Source organism: Pituophis catenifer, unplaced genomic scaffold (assembly GCF_029215685.1).
Source record: "Pituophis catenifer annectens isolate HBS135680 unplaced genomic scaffold, rPitCat1.0.hap2 SCAF_1, whole genome shotgun sequence".
In the NCBI taxonomy this organism is placed as follows: Eukaryota; Metazoa; Chordata; class Lepidosauria; order Squamata; family Colubridae; genus Pituophis; species Pituophis catenifer.
In genome coordinates, this window is record NW_027256881.1 from 178,240,066 (window position 1) to 178,253,583 (window position 13,518).

Here is a 13,518-nt window from a genome sequence, read left to right on the forward strand (position 1 = left end):
GGGTCTTGGTTTGGTTTTTAATTTGGAGCCCTTACAAATAGAACACTCGAGATAGTTCTCACAATCCTTTATTTTTACACCTTCAGAGCATTCCAACATTTTCTGCACTACGGGAAAACTAATGTGTCCTAGTTTTCTGTGTAATAGGTGGGCACAGTTGTCATGCATCGGTTTTCCTATTGCTGGTTTCTCCTTCCTGGGTGCCCCCTGTTCACTGGGTTCATCGGTGGTGTGTGTGTGCTTAACCCCCTCTACTTCCTTACTTGCGTTGTCTGTGCTACTGGGTCTAACCCCTCGGTGATTGTTTACTTCTGGCTGTTTGTCCTTGGTTGGGTGGAAGAATGGTAGTTCCCCACTGACTACTACTTTCCCTATCCTTTTACCCCCTCTGGTTACCTGTGCCTTTCCTTCTTTGAAAGTCACCTCTACATTGTTATCCTTGCTCAGTTTTAGGGTGGCAAGGATATTATATGGTATGTTTGGCACTAGGAGTACTCCCTGTACCTCACCTATTCCTGGCACGTACGCGTTACCTTTGCCGGTTACTTGCACGTTATTCTGGTTAGCCACTTTCACTACGAAGCTTTCTCCTGTAAAGGAGGTTAGTAGATTGCGATCATGTGTGGTGTGGTTTGTGGCTCCTGAGTCCAGTAGCCACGTGCCCTCCTCCTTGTCTTGGCCTATGTGTCGCACTTGGTCCCCTATGCCATACAGTGATCCAGTGTGGCTCTCCCTGGAACTGTCCCTGTGGTCTCTCCTGTCCCTGGGGCTAGGGGAATCCCTACGCCTGTGTCTGGCCTCTGGTGAGCGTCCGCTAGTGTGTCTTGCCCTTTGCTCTGGCCTATCTCTTCTATGTATTCTGTCTCCTGTATTTTTAGGGCAGTCCCTTTTGTAATGGTTTCTTGACCCACATATATAACACTCTGTGTTGCTGTGGCTCCTGCCCTGTGGTTCAACCTTTCTGCTAGGTCTTTGCTCCCTGCGGCTTAGGGAGCGGTCCTTTCTGATGCAGTCCTCTGATATTAGTTTGCTTGTTAGTAAGTCCAGTGAGAGCCTCCCTGTCCCTAGGTTGTCTATCTGCGTAATGAAGGTGTCCCAACTGGGGTCTAGGGAATTTACTATGATACTTATCATGGTCCTCTCGCTTATGACCTCCCCCCTTTGTGTCAGCTGGGCCCTAGTATTATTTAGGGATAGTAAATGCTCGCTCATGGGTGTCCCTGCCTTGAGTTTGGTGGCATAAAATTCCCTGGAGAGCCTGGTGGTGCTGGCAACGCTTTGGCAGTAAAACAATTTGTGCATTCTCTGTATTATTTCTAACGCAGTCAGGTGGTGCCTAATACTGGGGTAAATGCTGGGGGTAATGCTTGCAATTACAATACAGTAAGCTTTGTGATGAATGCAATCTAACTCAAAAGTCCAGGGTTTTTCTGGGGGGTCTGTAACCATAGATAATAGGTCTTCCTTAAGCAGGGTGGCCTGGAGTTGTTGATTCCAGTCCAGGAAATTCTCCCCATCTAGCCTCAGTTTGGGAAAGTCACTGGGCAAAGTCCCTGAATTGTAAGTTAAATTACTCACATTATGTCGCTGTCCATGGTTTCTCACGTAAGGATACTCGCAATAAGGCAGAGGGACGACTGTGGCAAGTCTGAACTGACTTGTCTCTATGTGTCTGCGTCGGTGTAGCTCTATGTCCTGTTCCGTTTCTTCTACAGGGGCGTGTTGCGCATGCGTGAGGTTCATTTCTCCCCAGTCGCCGTGGAGTGAGGAGCTCGTCCATGCTGCTCCCGGGTGGAGGCCCCAATCTTCCGGATGGGCCTTCAGTTCTTCTCCGGTCGGCCTTGTTTGCCCGGGATCATCGCGGATCGTCGCCTGGAGTCTCGGGAAGCGGTGAGGATCGCCGGTGGGTGCTGGGAGTCCCGTTGGGGCCGCGAATGGTCCCGGGTGGCCCGGTCTCGTGCGGATGCCGCCTGTGGGTGTCGGGCCGAGCCCCCTGCCCGCCGATGGACGTCCCCTGCCAGCGGATGGCCTCGCGGTCCACGGATCTGGTCCCGGTCGTCGGTCCGGTGAGTAGTCCCATCGCCCTTGGTGTCCCGTTTTTGCGGGTGGGTCCCTTAGGGGCTCTGGGTGGTCCTGGGTCCACGCGATGGTGGCTGCCTTCCCGGGATGGGCGTCGGCGCCGGCCCACGTCGCGCTGGGGTCCCTTTTGTTTTTCGGCCTGGCACCGGGGTGTACGGTTGGTATTTTCACCTTGTCCCCTAGGGCCGCGGCGATTAGTTCGATGGCTTTATTGACCTCGGGCTCGGTAGGCGAGTCTGTAGGTTTGGGTTTTGGGCTTTTGTGTTTTTTGTGATATTTTTGGTCGGTAGTTTTTGAGTAGGCCCCGATTCCCGCCATGGAATTTAAATCTCGGGAGTCTATTGGTGGATGGTCGGCCATTTTTGATGACGCCGTCTTCCAAGATGGCCGCCGTGAAAAGGGCGCGAAGTCTCCTTCGGCCTTTGCGGTAGGTTTTTGGTGGGGGAAATTTTCCCTTACCGGGTCTCCTTCGCTGTAATCGGATTCGTCCTCATCTTCCTCACTCGCTGCTTCGCAGCCTTTGATCAGGCTTCGGAGTTCCGCGATGAGGTCGTTGTTGCTTTGCGACGAATCTATCAGCTCGAGGAGTTTTCCTTTTAGGTCGTGCATTTCTTCCTTTGAGGTTTCGTGCTTCGTCCACCCCTCGTTGCTCCTGGCCGGGGTGGATGGGTGGTGGAGTAGGCCGCTCGTCTCGGGTGCCTCTCCTTGCGTGGTTTCGGGTTGAGCAGGTCGTTCTGCCATCTTCTTGGTGAATGCTCTGGTATTCACCCTGTCTGTCGTGGTCCCTTGCATGCTGTGGAGTATCAGGATTGGGCTATCCAACCATCCTCTGCTACCATATTGTTAATTGTGTTCGAGGATCGTGCCCAATAACTCCACAGACAAGTTCTTAGTAAATCAATTATTGTTTATTGATCATACATCTTATCGTTACAGGTACAAGTCTGGAACTGCAGCAGGACCGCATGGCTGACCCTTAAGTACCCCCGGGGCGTGGCTAAGGTAAGGAGGGGTTATTGGGCTAGGGTGGACCTTGGGGGCTGGCTTGTCCAGCCCCCCTGCTTCCAGCTCTGGGTCAGAGGCAAGGCATTTATTTATGACAGATACAGGCAAACCAGGGCCTAAATTCTCATAAAAAGGACAGTGAAGAAATACCTATACTAAGATTTTGGGATTTAATCTGACTACAGGGGCAAGTACATCTCATTAAATGGGTTTTTATTAAACTTCCCATCCAGTACTGCCCAGGATAGAACATTAAAGCTGACCAAAAAGAAAGATCTACAATGGGCTGAGCAAACCAGATTGAACTGATAATTCACAGGTCTAAAAGGTTTTCAGAAAGGAACCCATCCTTGTAGATGTCTCATGCTATAATTCAAAGGGTGATTTGCATTAATATTAATTTTCATATCACATTTTTGGGTGAAGGGGAGGAATACAATAAAGCATTGTAAACATTAGCAGATTAAAATTAGATTTCTGAGTTACTCTATATTTTTTCAAAATGGAACTGAATTTAGCTTATGCCAAGCATCCACAGCTGCAATATTAAAGTTCATTTTCTCAAATATCAAACAGATACATATTGATTTAAAGTGTATTAGCATGCAGCAATGCTCAAGGCTGAAAAGACAATGCAGGGTATCTCTTGAGTTTTGCAAGGCTTTGTGGAATTCAAGGAAATCACAAACTTGAAATAATTTATGAGACCCCCCAAGACTAACATTCATTTCTTCCGATATACAGCTACAGAAACCAAGGACTACCTTTATATTTTTCTTCTTTATTTTCTGTACGTAAGCCTACTTTCTGTAAGACAATAGGATGTCCATTAATACGGTAAGCTCTTTCCAATTCATAAAAAAGCCAATTTGGTCTAGTGGTTAAGGCACCAGGCAAGAAGCCAGGAGACTGAGTTCTAGTCCCACTTTAGGCATGAAAGCCAGCTGAGTGATGTGGGCCAGTCACTCTCTCTCAGCCCAACCCATCTCACAGGCTTGTTGTTGTGGGGAAAATAGAAGGAAGGAATATTTTGTGTGTTCACCACCTTATTTATAAAAAAATAATTAAAGCAGGATAAAGATCTTGAGAAGGAAGGATTGCAATATATGTTTTCCTCCGGGAGGTCACTGCAATCTTTCATTTAGCAAATAGTGCTTCAAAGCAAATCTGCAGGTTCTGAGCACTCTGACTCTGAAATCAAGCACTGTTTGTAAAACAGTGTCCAACATTTAAAGAATTCTTATTTTAAGGAAGGCATCCTAATTTATTTCTTTTAAAATCGTTAATTTTGATGTGGGGTTGCTCAGTTGACACCTTAAAAGACAGACATATTCAGGGGTGGGCTGCTGGGGGTTCGCAGGGGTTCGGGAGAACCTCTAGCTAAAATTCTGTGCAGTTTGGAGAACCCCCAAATCCCACTCCTAGCTAGCCCCACCCACCCCACACTGCCCCTCCCAGGAGTCCCCACGTGGCCCGTTTTGGATGCAGGTAATTGCAGGGCGTACATGGAGGCTCGGGGAGGGTGAAAAACGGGCCTACTGGAAGTTCGGGAAGGCTGGAAACAGGCCTGTTTCTGGCCTTCAGACCTTGGGAAGGCCGTTTTAGCCCTCCCAGAGGCTCGATGAAAGCCTTTGGAGCCCAGGGAGGGCAAAAATGTCCCCCTGCCATAGTACAGGAGGCCAACCAGGCCATGCCCACCATGGTCACACCTACCCAGCAACCGGGAAGAGAACCCCTTGCTAGACTTTTTGAAGCCCACCCCTGAACATATTGCTTGTTTATCACAGGTGTCTGAAAATGCTGGTGCTATCTCTTGATGGGGAAGCATTGCCCATAAAGATACAGATCTGTGACTGGAGGATTCTTCTGAATTCATGGCCCCTACTAAGGCAGCATGGTGGTGGTTGGGTGCTGTGCCCAGGGAGTTCCTTTGTATAACGTTGTCTTCTGTGCCAGTTGTGGCTTTACTTAATGCAAGGCAACCCGGCAATAGTATTTCACATTCTCATTACTACCTGGTAATGAGGTACCAGATTACACAATGCTGCTACATAGGGCTGCTTTTAAAGAACATAGCAATGTTATGTCCAGAATACTAACAGACACCTATTGTTGGGATCCTATCATACTTGTGTCTCAGACCTTGCACTAGCTTCTGAGTATAGCTTAAAGTGTTGGTTTTGACCTATAAAGTCCTTTATGGCTTGGCACTTACTTATTCCCAGAACATTTATTTCAACTGGAATGAGCCCAATTTATAGGTCATATAGGTCATATTGGAAGGAACAGTCTCCAGGAAGTTAAAAAAAAGGGGGGCGGGGGGGAGAGGTTGAAGCCAAAGATTGCTGTTTTTCAGTAGCTGCTTTACCCTTTGAAACAGTCTTCTGATGGAAATCAGACTGGGACTTTCTTTGGATGCATCTAGGAAAATTTTAAAAAACCAAGTTCTTTGTAAATCATTTACATTCTAGAATGAGCTGTCACTATAACATAATGATTCAGCATGATTATCTATGTGTTGTTCTATTGTTTGATTAGGCCATGGTTTATTGATTGTATGTTTGTAATAAACTTACTGTGAATATTTAAATCAGTTTTAATATAGCTTGTAAACCACTGTGAATTGGACTTGACTGTAGTGTCATATAAATGTAATAAATAAACAAATAATCTGGCCAGGGAGACCTACTCTTTCTCACATACATTTTTAGGTGACTCTGAGATCTACAATGAAGCACATTGCTCCTAGAAGCACGAAGCCGAAGACACCAGCCTGAAGATGACGAATGAGACTTCGTCGAAACGTTGCCAAGAAACCTCCAATTTTATGCGGGAGAAAACCTGAATAACCAAAGACCTACACACACACACACACACACACACACACACACACATATATATATATGTATGTATAAGAAAATTGATACTGTACCTTTACAGGGAGGATACATAAGATATGGGTGTGGCCTACTGATGACAGCTAACGAGCTAGAAATGGATCTATTTAGGTCTCCCACCTAGCAGTTAGAGCTTGCTAGGTGTTAGAAAGGAAAAAAGCCCAGAACCGAGTAGATGTGATTCTACTGAGCTGGAGCTACAAAAAAACCTTGGCTACAAAGGCTAATCTTATTCTGGGACACATTTATTCCACAGTAAGATCTGCAGCTATTGATATTTAGCTGACTGAATTAAAAAGTGGCTACTAAATATTAATAACATCCCACTGAATGGTGTGAAGACATCACTTAGTTTGTTAGCCATTCCGTGAAAAGATGTTTCCTTCATTATAATTTTATTGACACACTTAAGGAGTTCAAGACTTTGTGAGTAACTATCTTCTGGAGCCATTTATCACGAAATTCTTTCTGAACTTGAATCCAACTTGAGTCCCAAAACAACTTTACTGACTGTGCTTCAGGAAAGAACTTCTGTGGCTAGAATGAAAGAACTTCTGTGGTTAGAATGAAAGAGTACTTCCTCAAGAGGCACTTTTCTTGAAATTAGGAAACTCACTGCTCTTTGGATAAGGATCCCCCCCCCCCAATAACTTCTATTCGGGAAAATGATTGGGATGGAAATCAAAGTGCCAAGACAAGGAAAAAATCTTTTTCTACCTCTCCACCATATAAACATTGGAACAGCACCAAACTATCATGTTAGCAGACATGGAACATTCGTAGTAGATGGCCAGCAAACTTTTACCAATATCAGTAATTAGGAAAGCAGTTAAAATCTATAAAACCCAGATGAGTGGCTCAGGCTCATAATATCATTTTTCTGCTATCTCTAGCCATTGCAATTGTTAATATTTACAATAAATTAATCTATCCCCTAATGAGGAATGTGCAACTAAGTGTGCAGAGCCTACATTCTTGTAAATCATTTTTGAGGCTTTCTGAGTTCAGAAGGTAAGACAAAGTATGCAGCTTGTGAAGTCATAGTGGCAGCAAGATCTACAGCATAAGATCACTGCATGATGGTGGTTGCCAATACATCCATTAAAATCTCAGGCCTGAACTACTTTATACATTATAGGATTAGTGAATCTTGGGGCAGAGTTATAAAATTCAGCCTTATTCTCTGGGTAAATCCTCATTATGTTAACAGAATAGCAACAAAAAGCATTAAAGTTTCACTCATCTTCATAACTTAAATAGTATCTTAGATGTGCATTTTTTACACTAGTATGTCATAGGAAAGCTAGCTTTTTATTGTTCATAAAATCAGCTGCCATGTTTTCAAGACCTTGGCAAGACCTTCTTTCTTTTTTGCCAGTATCACTCATTACACTAAGCTCTTGAGCTACGTCCCACATGGATGTTCATAGTTTGGTAACTGAAGCATCATGTTAGTGCAAATGAATTACCTCAAGCATGCTAAAGACACATGTTCCACAGCATGAATGTCTTTAGAGTCTTGTAGCTTTCCTGCTGCACACCAACCGCCAGAGCTGCTAAATCTGGCCAGGTTGGTAGTGATGTTCTCCAGGCTTATGGTTTTTGGTGTTCCCCATACTTACGGTTCTGGAGGACTTCAATCTGCCATTCATGGCCACCATTGAGCTAACTCATGTTATCTCTGGTTGACTTACAAGGGAGGCCACACATTAGATAATAGTTTTTAATCACATGACAGTGGAGACATGATTTAAAACAGTAATTTCCCAGGTTATTTAAAAAGAAGTAAAAAAAAAAGTATGTGCATGCACATACAGGAACCTGAAAAAATATACACAAATATCTATAGTACTTTAAGAGTAAAAAGGATCAATGTGGATGACATTTTGTAGTGATCAACTCATTCTTCCCCCATACAGAGTGAAGATGCATTTTAAATGCACAAGTACCATATGAGCAGGCACTCTAATATATCTGTTGTAAACAAGGAAAAGGCAACCTTGTATCCTTCAGATATTTCTACTTTTAGCCAGCATGGCAAAAACAAGGTGTTGTGAAAGTAATAGTCCAGAGGTGTCAAATTCAAGGCCTGAGGACCAGATCCAGCCCGCGAGGTGCTTAGATCTGGCCCGTGGGGCCACCCTGGAAACAGCAATGGACCAGCCCGCAGTGCCTCTGCCAGGGAAAATGGAGCTCAGGAGAGCTGCATGCAGCCCTCCCAAGCTCCATTTTCCCTGGCAGACGGTTGCAAGAAGCCATCACAGATGAAAATGGAGCTCGCGAGGGCTGCATGTGGCCCTCCTGGGATCCATTTTCTCTGGCAAAGAGTTGCAGGAGGCCATCAGAGCCAGAAACAAAGCTCACAAGGGCTGCGTATGGCCCTCCTGGGCTCCGATTTCGCTGGCAGAGGGTTGCAGGAGGCCGTCACAGCTAGAAACAGAGCTTGGGAGCCCGTTTTCATTGGCAGAGCACTCATTGGCAGGCCACCAAAGGCATCCCTGATACGAGTGATGATGAGCTGGACACACCCATCCCAGGCCCCTGAGGTCAAACCAACCCTGATACGGCCCTCAATGAAACTATTACCCCTGTAATAGTCAAAACATCTGGATGCACCAATCATCCTATCCCTGTGGTAAACCATGGGAATTAATTTATGGTGTACATGGCTGAAGTAGGATGGGTTTAAAAGTCATCTGAATGGGACACTAGAAGTTTACTGGTGTGACTATGACTGATAAGATCTGCATTTTTGCTGCCTTTCCTGAGGAGTCATCTCACTCAATAAAATATTAGTAAAAGAGTAGAGCTATATTTATATTACCAGCTGCAGCTAAAGGTTGTTATGCAATTAGAGCTTACTTATGTGATATGCTTGTTAAAACAAAAGCCTTCTTCTAGGCAACATTGACCAGCACTGTCTTCAGAAAGATGACACATTAATATGTTATATAAAAATGATAGAGAAAATAGGAATAATCTCCTTGTCTATTTGGTATAAATTAAGCCCTCCTTTGGGATTCATGTTGTACATTCTTTCTCTAAAGGAGAAATAAATGATAGAAAACTATCCAGGGAAAAATGGTATTTCTTTTCTTGTTTAATTGTAGAATAAAAATCAAATATGTGAGTTAAAAATATCATATAGGTTCATCAGCTTCTAAGCACACCTGCTGTTCCCCATTTCTGTCTCAAATGATTCCAGGTCAAAAGGTGAATAATTATTAGACAAGATAAACCAGAATTATAAAGGCATGGAATCGAGTGTTTTTAATAGGTTCTTACCAATTAACTGTCACTCCAGGGAATATATTCTATTTTGAAAGAAATTTTACCACTACAAGAAATATTAACAACAATTACTCTACGTCTGTCCAATTGGAACATTAACCTAGAAACAGACGGGATCATTCCCAGAAGTCTGCCAACATTTTAACAAATGGCAGTGGCCCTTTAACAGATGGGATACATGCTCTGTAGTTTGCCAGGATCCCAGCAATGAACATGAGCTTCCATAAAAATGAAAGACATGTACCTTACAATTGCCAGCGATAGAGTTTCAGTGTCATCAATGCAAGCGCTGGTTAAGCATATAGACCGACCACCATTTTGGCTATAAGATGATGGCGATTCATATGAGAACAATTATTGATTGGATAAACTTTAAAACTAATTTTATCATTTGCGTAATATTATGTATATTTTTATAAACACTTTATAAATAATAATAAAAAACAAAATGCTGAATTTAGCAAATGATGTCAGGCTTTTTTGTGTTTCTAACTAAACCAAGTCCAAGGCATAAGCTAGGCATGACAGACAAGAGATCATTGGAAATGTGGCCTGTATCACAGCCAGAGGGACATATATATTATTTAATTTCTTCACATATTTATTGACACAGAATATGCAATCATTACATATAATTTTTTTGGATGTACGGTTTCTCAATATATGATTCTGTATGCAACTTACCCTATAACCTGGTATTTGTGGCTTTTTCTATATGACTTTTTCAATATAGTCTTAAGTAAATGATTTCTTCTATATTCAATTTTTAAAACTGAAAGTAATCCTCATGTACATTTTAAAACTCAATTTACCCAATACACACTGAAAGTTTTTACAGATAGATACGATTTTGTAATAATCTTTCCATTAAGAATTATAGACATTCTTGAGTACCTTCCCCAGACTTTGTTGGCCAGCGCTCAGCTTTCCTTTCCACTGAAGACCAGCAAATAATAACAACACACACACACACACACATACACACAAACACTGAGCTCACCTTTCCCGTTCCTCCTTCATCTTTTCTAGGTCATCTTCTTTCAGTGTACTTTGCTTGGAGTTTCCCTTCTGATCACTTTTTACACCTTTATCCTCTTTTTTCTTGCCAAATCTGATTTAAAAATGAGATTTCATATTAAAATAAGCCAAAAATACTATGAAAATCTTCAGAGCTGATTTAAATAGACCGATTTAAGCAAACAAAGTATATTATGGTTTGTTTCAGCTTCAATAAAGCTGACTCAAGGAACTCAATTTTTTTAGAGTATAAATTAACTTATTTTCCACAAACTTTTCCATAAATTTTTCATTATAATTTCCATTTTTATTGTTTTAGAAATATTTCTCTTTTGTGATTTTAATGCTTTCAATGTTGTAAGACACCCAGAGTCACTTCAAAAGGAGAGGGTGGCAAATAAATTTAACAAACAAACAAACAAACAAACTGGCATGTAAGAAAATCTATAGGGACAGTCCAAGGGGAGCAATTATGTCATAGAAAATATGGGAAACTCTGTTTCTGTCAAATTCACAAAAGATGAAAAATCGTGGCCAACCTAGTACTAAAGTTACTTTAAAAACATGAGCAAAGAGAATGGAAACTCTAAATAATTTAGCCCAAAGTCAGTTATTTCCAATCTAAGCATAAAACAAGGTGATGAAAACATATGAAGTAAACTCAGCTTCAAAGAAAACAACCATTTAATGAGATTTTCTTAATTTTTTTTATTAAATTATGTGGAGGAGAGCTTTGAAAGGCCAAGCCAGTTCTGTCTCCCCAACAGTTTAATGTGATTGTTTTGACAATCAAAAGCCTGAGAAGATGCTCTAAAGACTGAGAAGATCCCTCCTCAGATAATCTGGAAGGAGTTTAATCGCTGCATAGAATCTTCAGGAGAATGTGGCTACCTTCACATCAAGCAGTTACGATCCCGAGTTATTTTTTTAAGCCCGATTTTTTACTAATCATTACCTATGTAACATGTATGCATGTATACCATTTTCTTAATTGATTCACCATTTATTTCTAATGTTATATTATTAATAAATATATTATTCTTTCTAATTTTTATAAAATTAGCATTTGTAAAAAAAAAATGCTAACCATTACCAAAGAGGTGCTAAAGGCCTTTGTAAAAGGCATTCAATAGGTATGTTTCATACATGTGCAGACATAGCGGTATGAATGTGTATGTATGAATTATACTAATGAATATCTTGAATATATATATGTGTGTGTTTGTGCATATATGTATATGTGCATATATCTCTATAAAAATAAAAGATTCAGGACATTCTTCAGTTATTTTGTGTGTCTCTACAAAATACTGTTTTATTCATTAAGCATCTCTCCTGTGGCATGCTGGATGAATTATGTTTTCCCAAAAAGTTGGCATTTTTTCAGTGAACGAAATTGAATTCCTGACTTTCATTTCATTATTATATAGCTCACAATACTACTGAATTCAAATAATGAGTCTCCAGCATAGTACAGTACAAAGCGAGTCTCTAAAAGGAAACCACATAATACTGCTTGGAGACTCCACATATTAATTGCCAATTAAAAATATCTTGTTCTGTGTAAATTCAACATTTGCATAAGGTTAAGTTTATGCACATATGTTATGTACATTTCTTGTGTATATGAAGTGGTATGTAGAGAGGTCAATCTTTTTGGTTCAGTATGCATGCTAGATGCTTATGCAAAATAGCAGGGGTTATGGATATGGATATCCCTTCACATATTGTCACTGGAGCAGACAAAGCACCAATTTATGATAATACTATTACCGTTATTTCTAGATTTTCTCTTTCTGAGTTCTTTCTAGTATTAGAAAGAACTAATCCCTTTCCTGGACCGACAATCCCTACTCACAGTCACTCATGCCCTAGTCACTTCCTGTCTTGACTATTGCAATGTGCTCTACATGGGGCTGCCCTTAAAGAGCACCTGGAAGCATTTTGGTGCAAAATGCAGTGGCCCACATGGTTTTGGGCAGAACTCAGTGTGCACATGTATCACCTCTCCTGTGGGAGCTGCATTGGTTGCCAATTTGCTTCCGGATGCAATTCAAGTGCTAGTTGTCACCTTTAAAGCCCTTCATGGCTTGGGGCCAGGTTATCTGAGGGACCGTCTCTTGCGGTCACATCTACCCGACCCACCAGAGCAGGGAGGCAAGGAATGTTGCGGGTCCCATCCCCTAGGGAGATACACCTGGTGGGACCCAGAAGAAGGGCCTTTTCCATGATGGCTCCCTTTCTCTGGAACATTATTCCCCCAGAGATTAGAATCTCTTCTCTAGCACTCTTCTGGAAGGCACTGAAGACCTGGTTCTGCCAGCAGGCCTGGGGAATGGAAGAGTGGGATGGAGCCCATTAAATGGCTTGTGGATGTGTTGTTGCAGGGTGGAGGGTTATTATATTATTTTATTATGTGATTAGTTTTATTGTTTTATATATAAGGTTTTTATATTCCTGTAGGCAGCCTTGAGTCACCATGTGTGAATAGGCGGCAATATAAATTTCCTAAAATAATTAAATAATTGCTCATCTCAACATAAAAGTTGAATAGACTTATATACTGCTTCCACAGTGCTTTACAGTACTTTCTAAGTGGTTTACAGAGTCAGCATATTGCCCCCAACAATCTGGCTCCTCATTTTACCGACCTCGGAAGGATGGAAGTCAACTTTGAGCCTGGTGCAATTTGAACTGCCAAACTGCTGGCAATTGGCAGTCAGCAGAAGTAGCCTGCAGTACTGCATTCTAACCACTGCACCACCACATTGCAGTGGTTAGAATGTACTAGGAATGGGGCATGTATGAATTATCTACAGTAAAAATGAAGAAATACAGTCAACAATGAATAGGTGTTGAATGAATGTGGGTACAATGCAAAAGCGAGTGATCAGTTCAAAGGACAAATATTTGAAGAAGGATTAAATGGATCAAGAAGACGGAAGGAAGGAAAGATCAGTAACACTGAGCCAGTTTGGCTCTCAACAGTGGCTAAGGCACCATACTAGAAACTGGGAGATCATGAATTCTAATTCTGATTTTCTGCTTTGGGAACAAAACCAGTTGGTCACCTTGGGCCAGTCACTCTCTCTTAACCCTAGGAAGACAGCAAGGGCAAACTACTTCTGAAACTCTTGCCATGAAAACTGCAGGGCCTAGTCTAGGCAGTTTATTTATTATTTATTACATGTATTTATATGCCGCCATTCTCCCGAAGGACTCAGGGTGG

At 42.0% G+C, this 13,518-nt stretch overlaps 1 protein-coding gene across 1 annotated transcript in view; it reads right to left on the reverse strand.

Moving 5' to 3' along the window:
* Positions 1–13,518, reverse strand: part of PARD3B (par-3 family cell polarity regulator beta) — a 582,830-nt gene that overhangs the window by 155,369 nt on the left and 413,943 nt on the right. Inside the window, exon 19 of the mRNA XM_070933224.1 lies at positions 10,273–10,383. Within this exon, the coding sequence (XP_070789325.1) occupies positions 10,273–10,383 (111 nt within the window). The remainder of the gene's footprint in view (positions 1–10,272; positions 10,384–13,518) is intronic.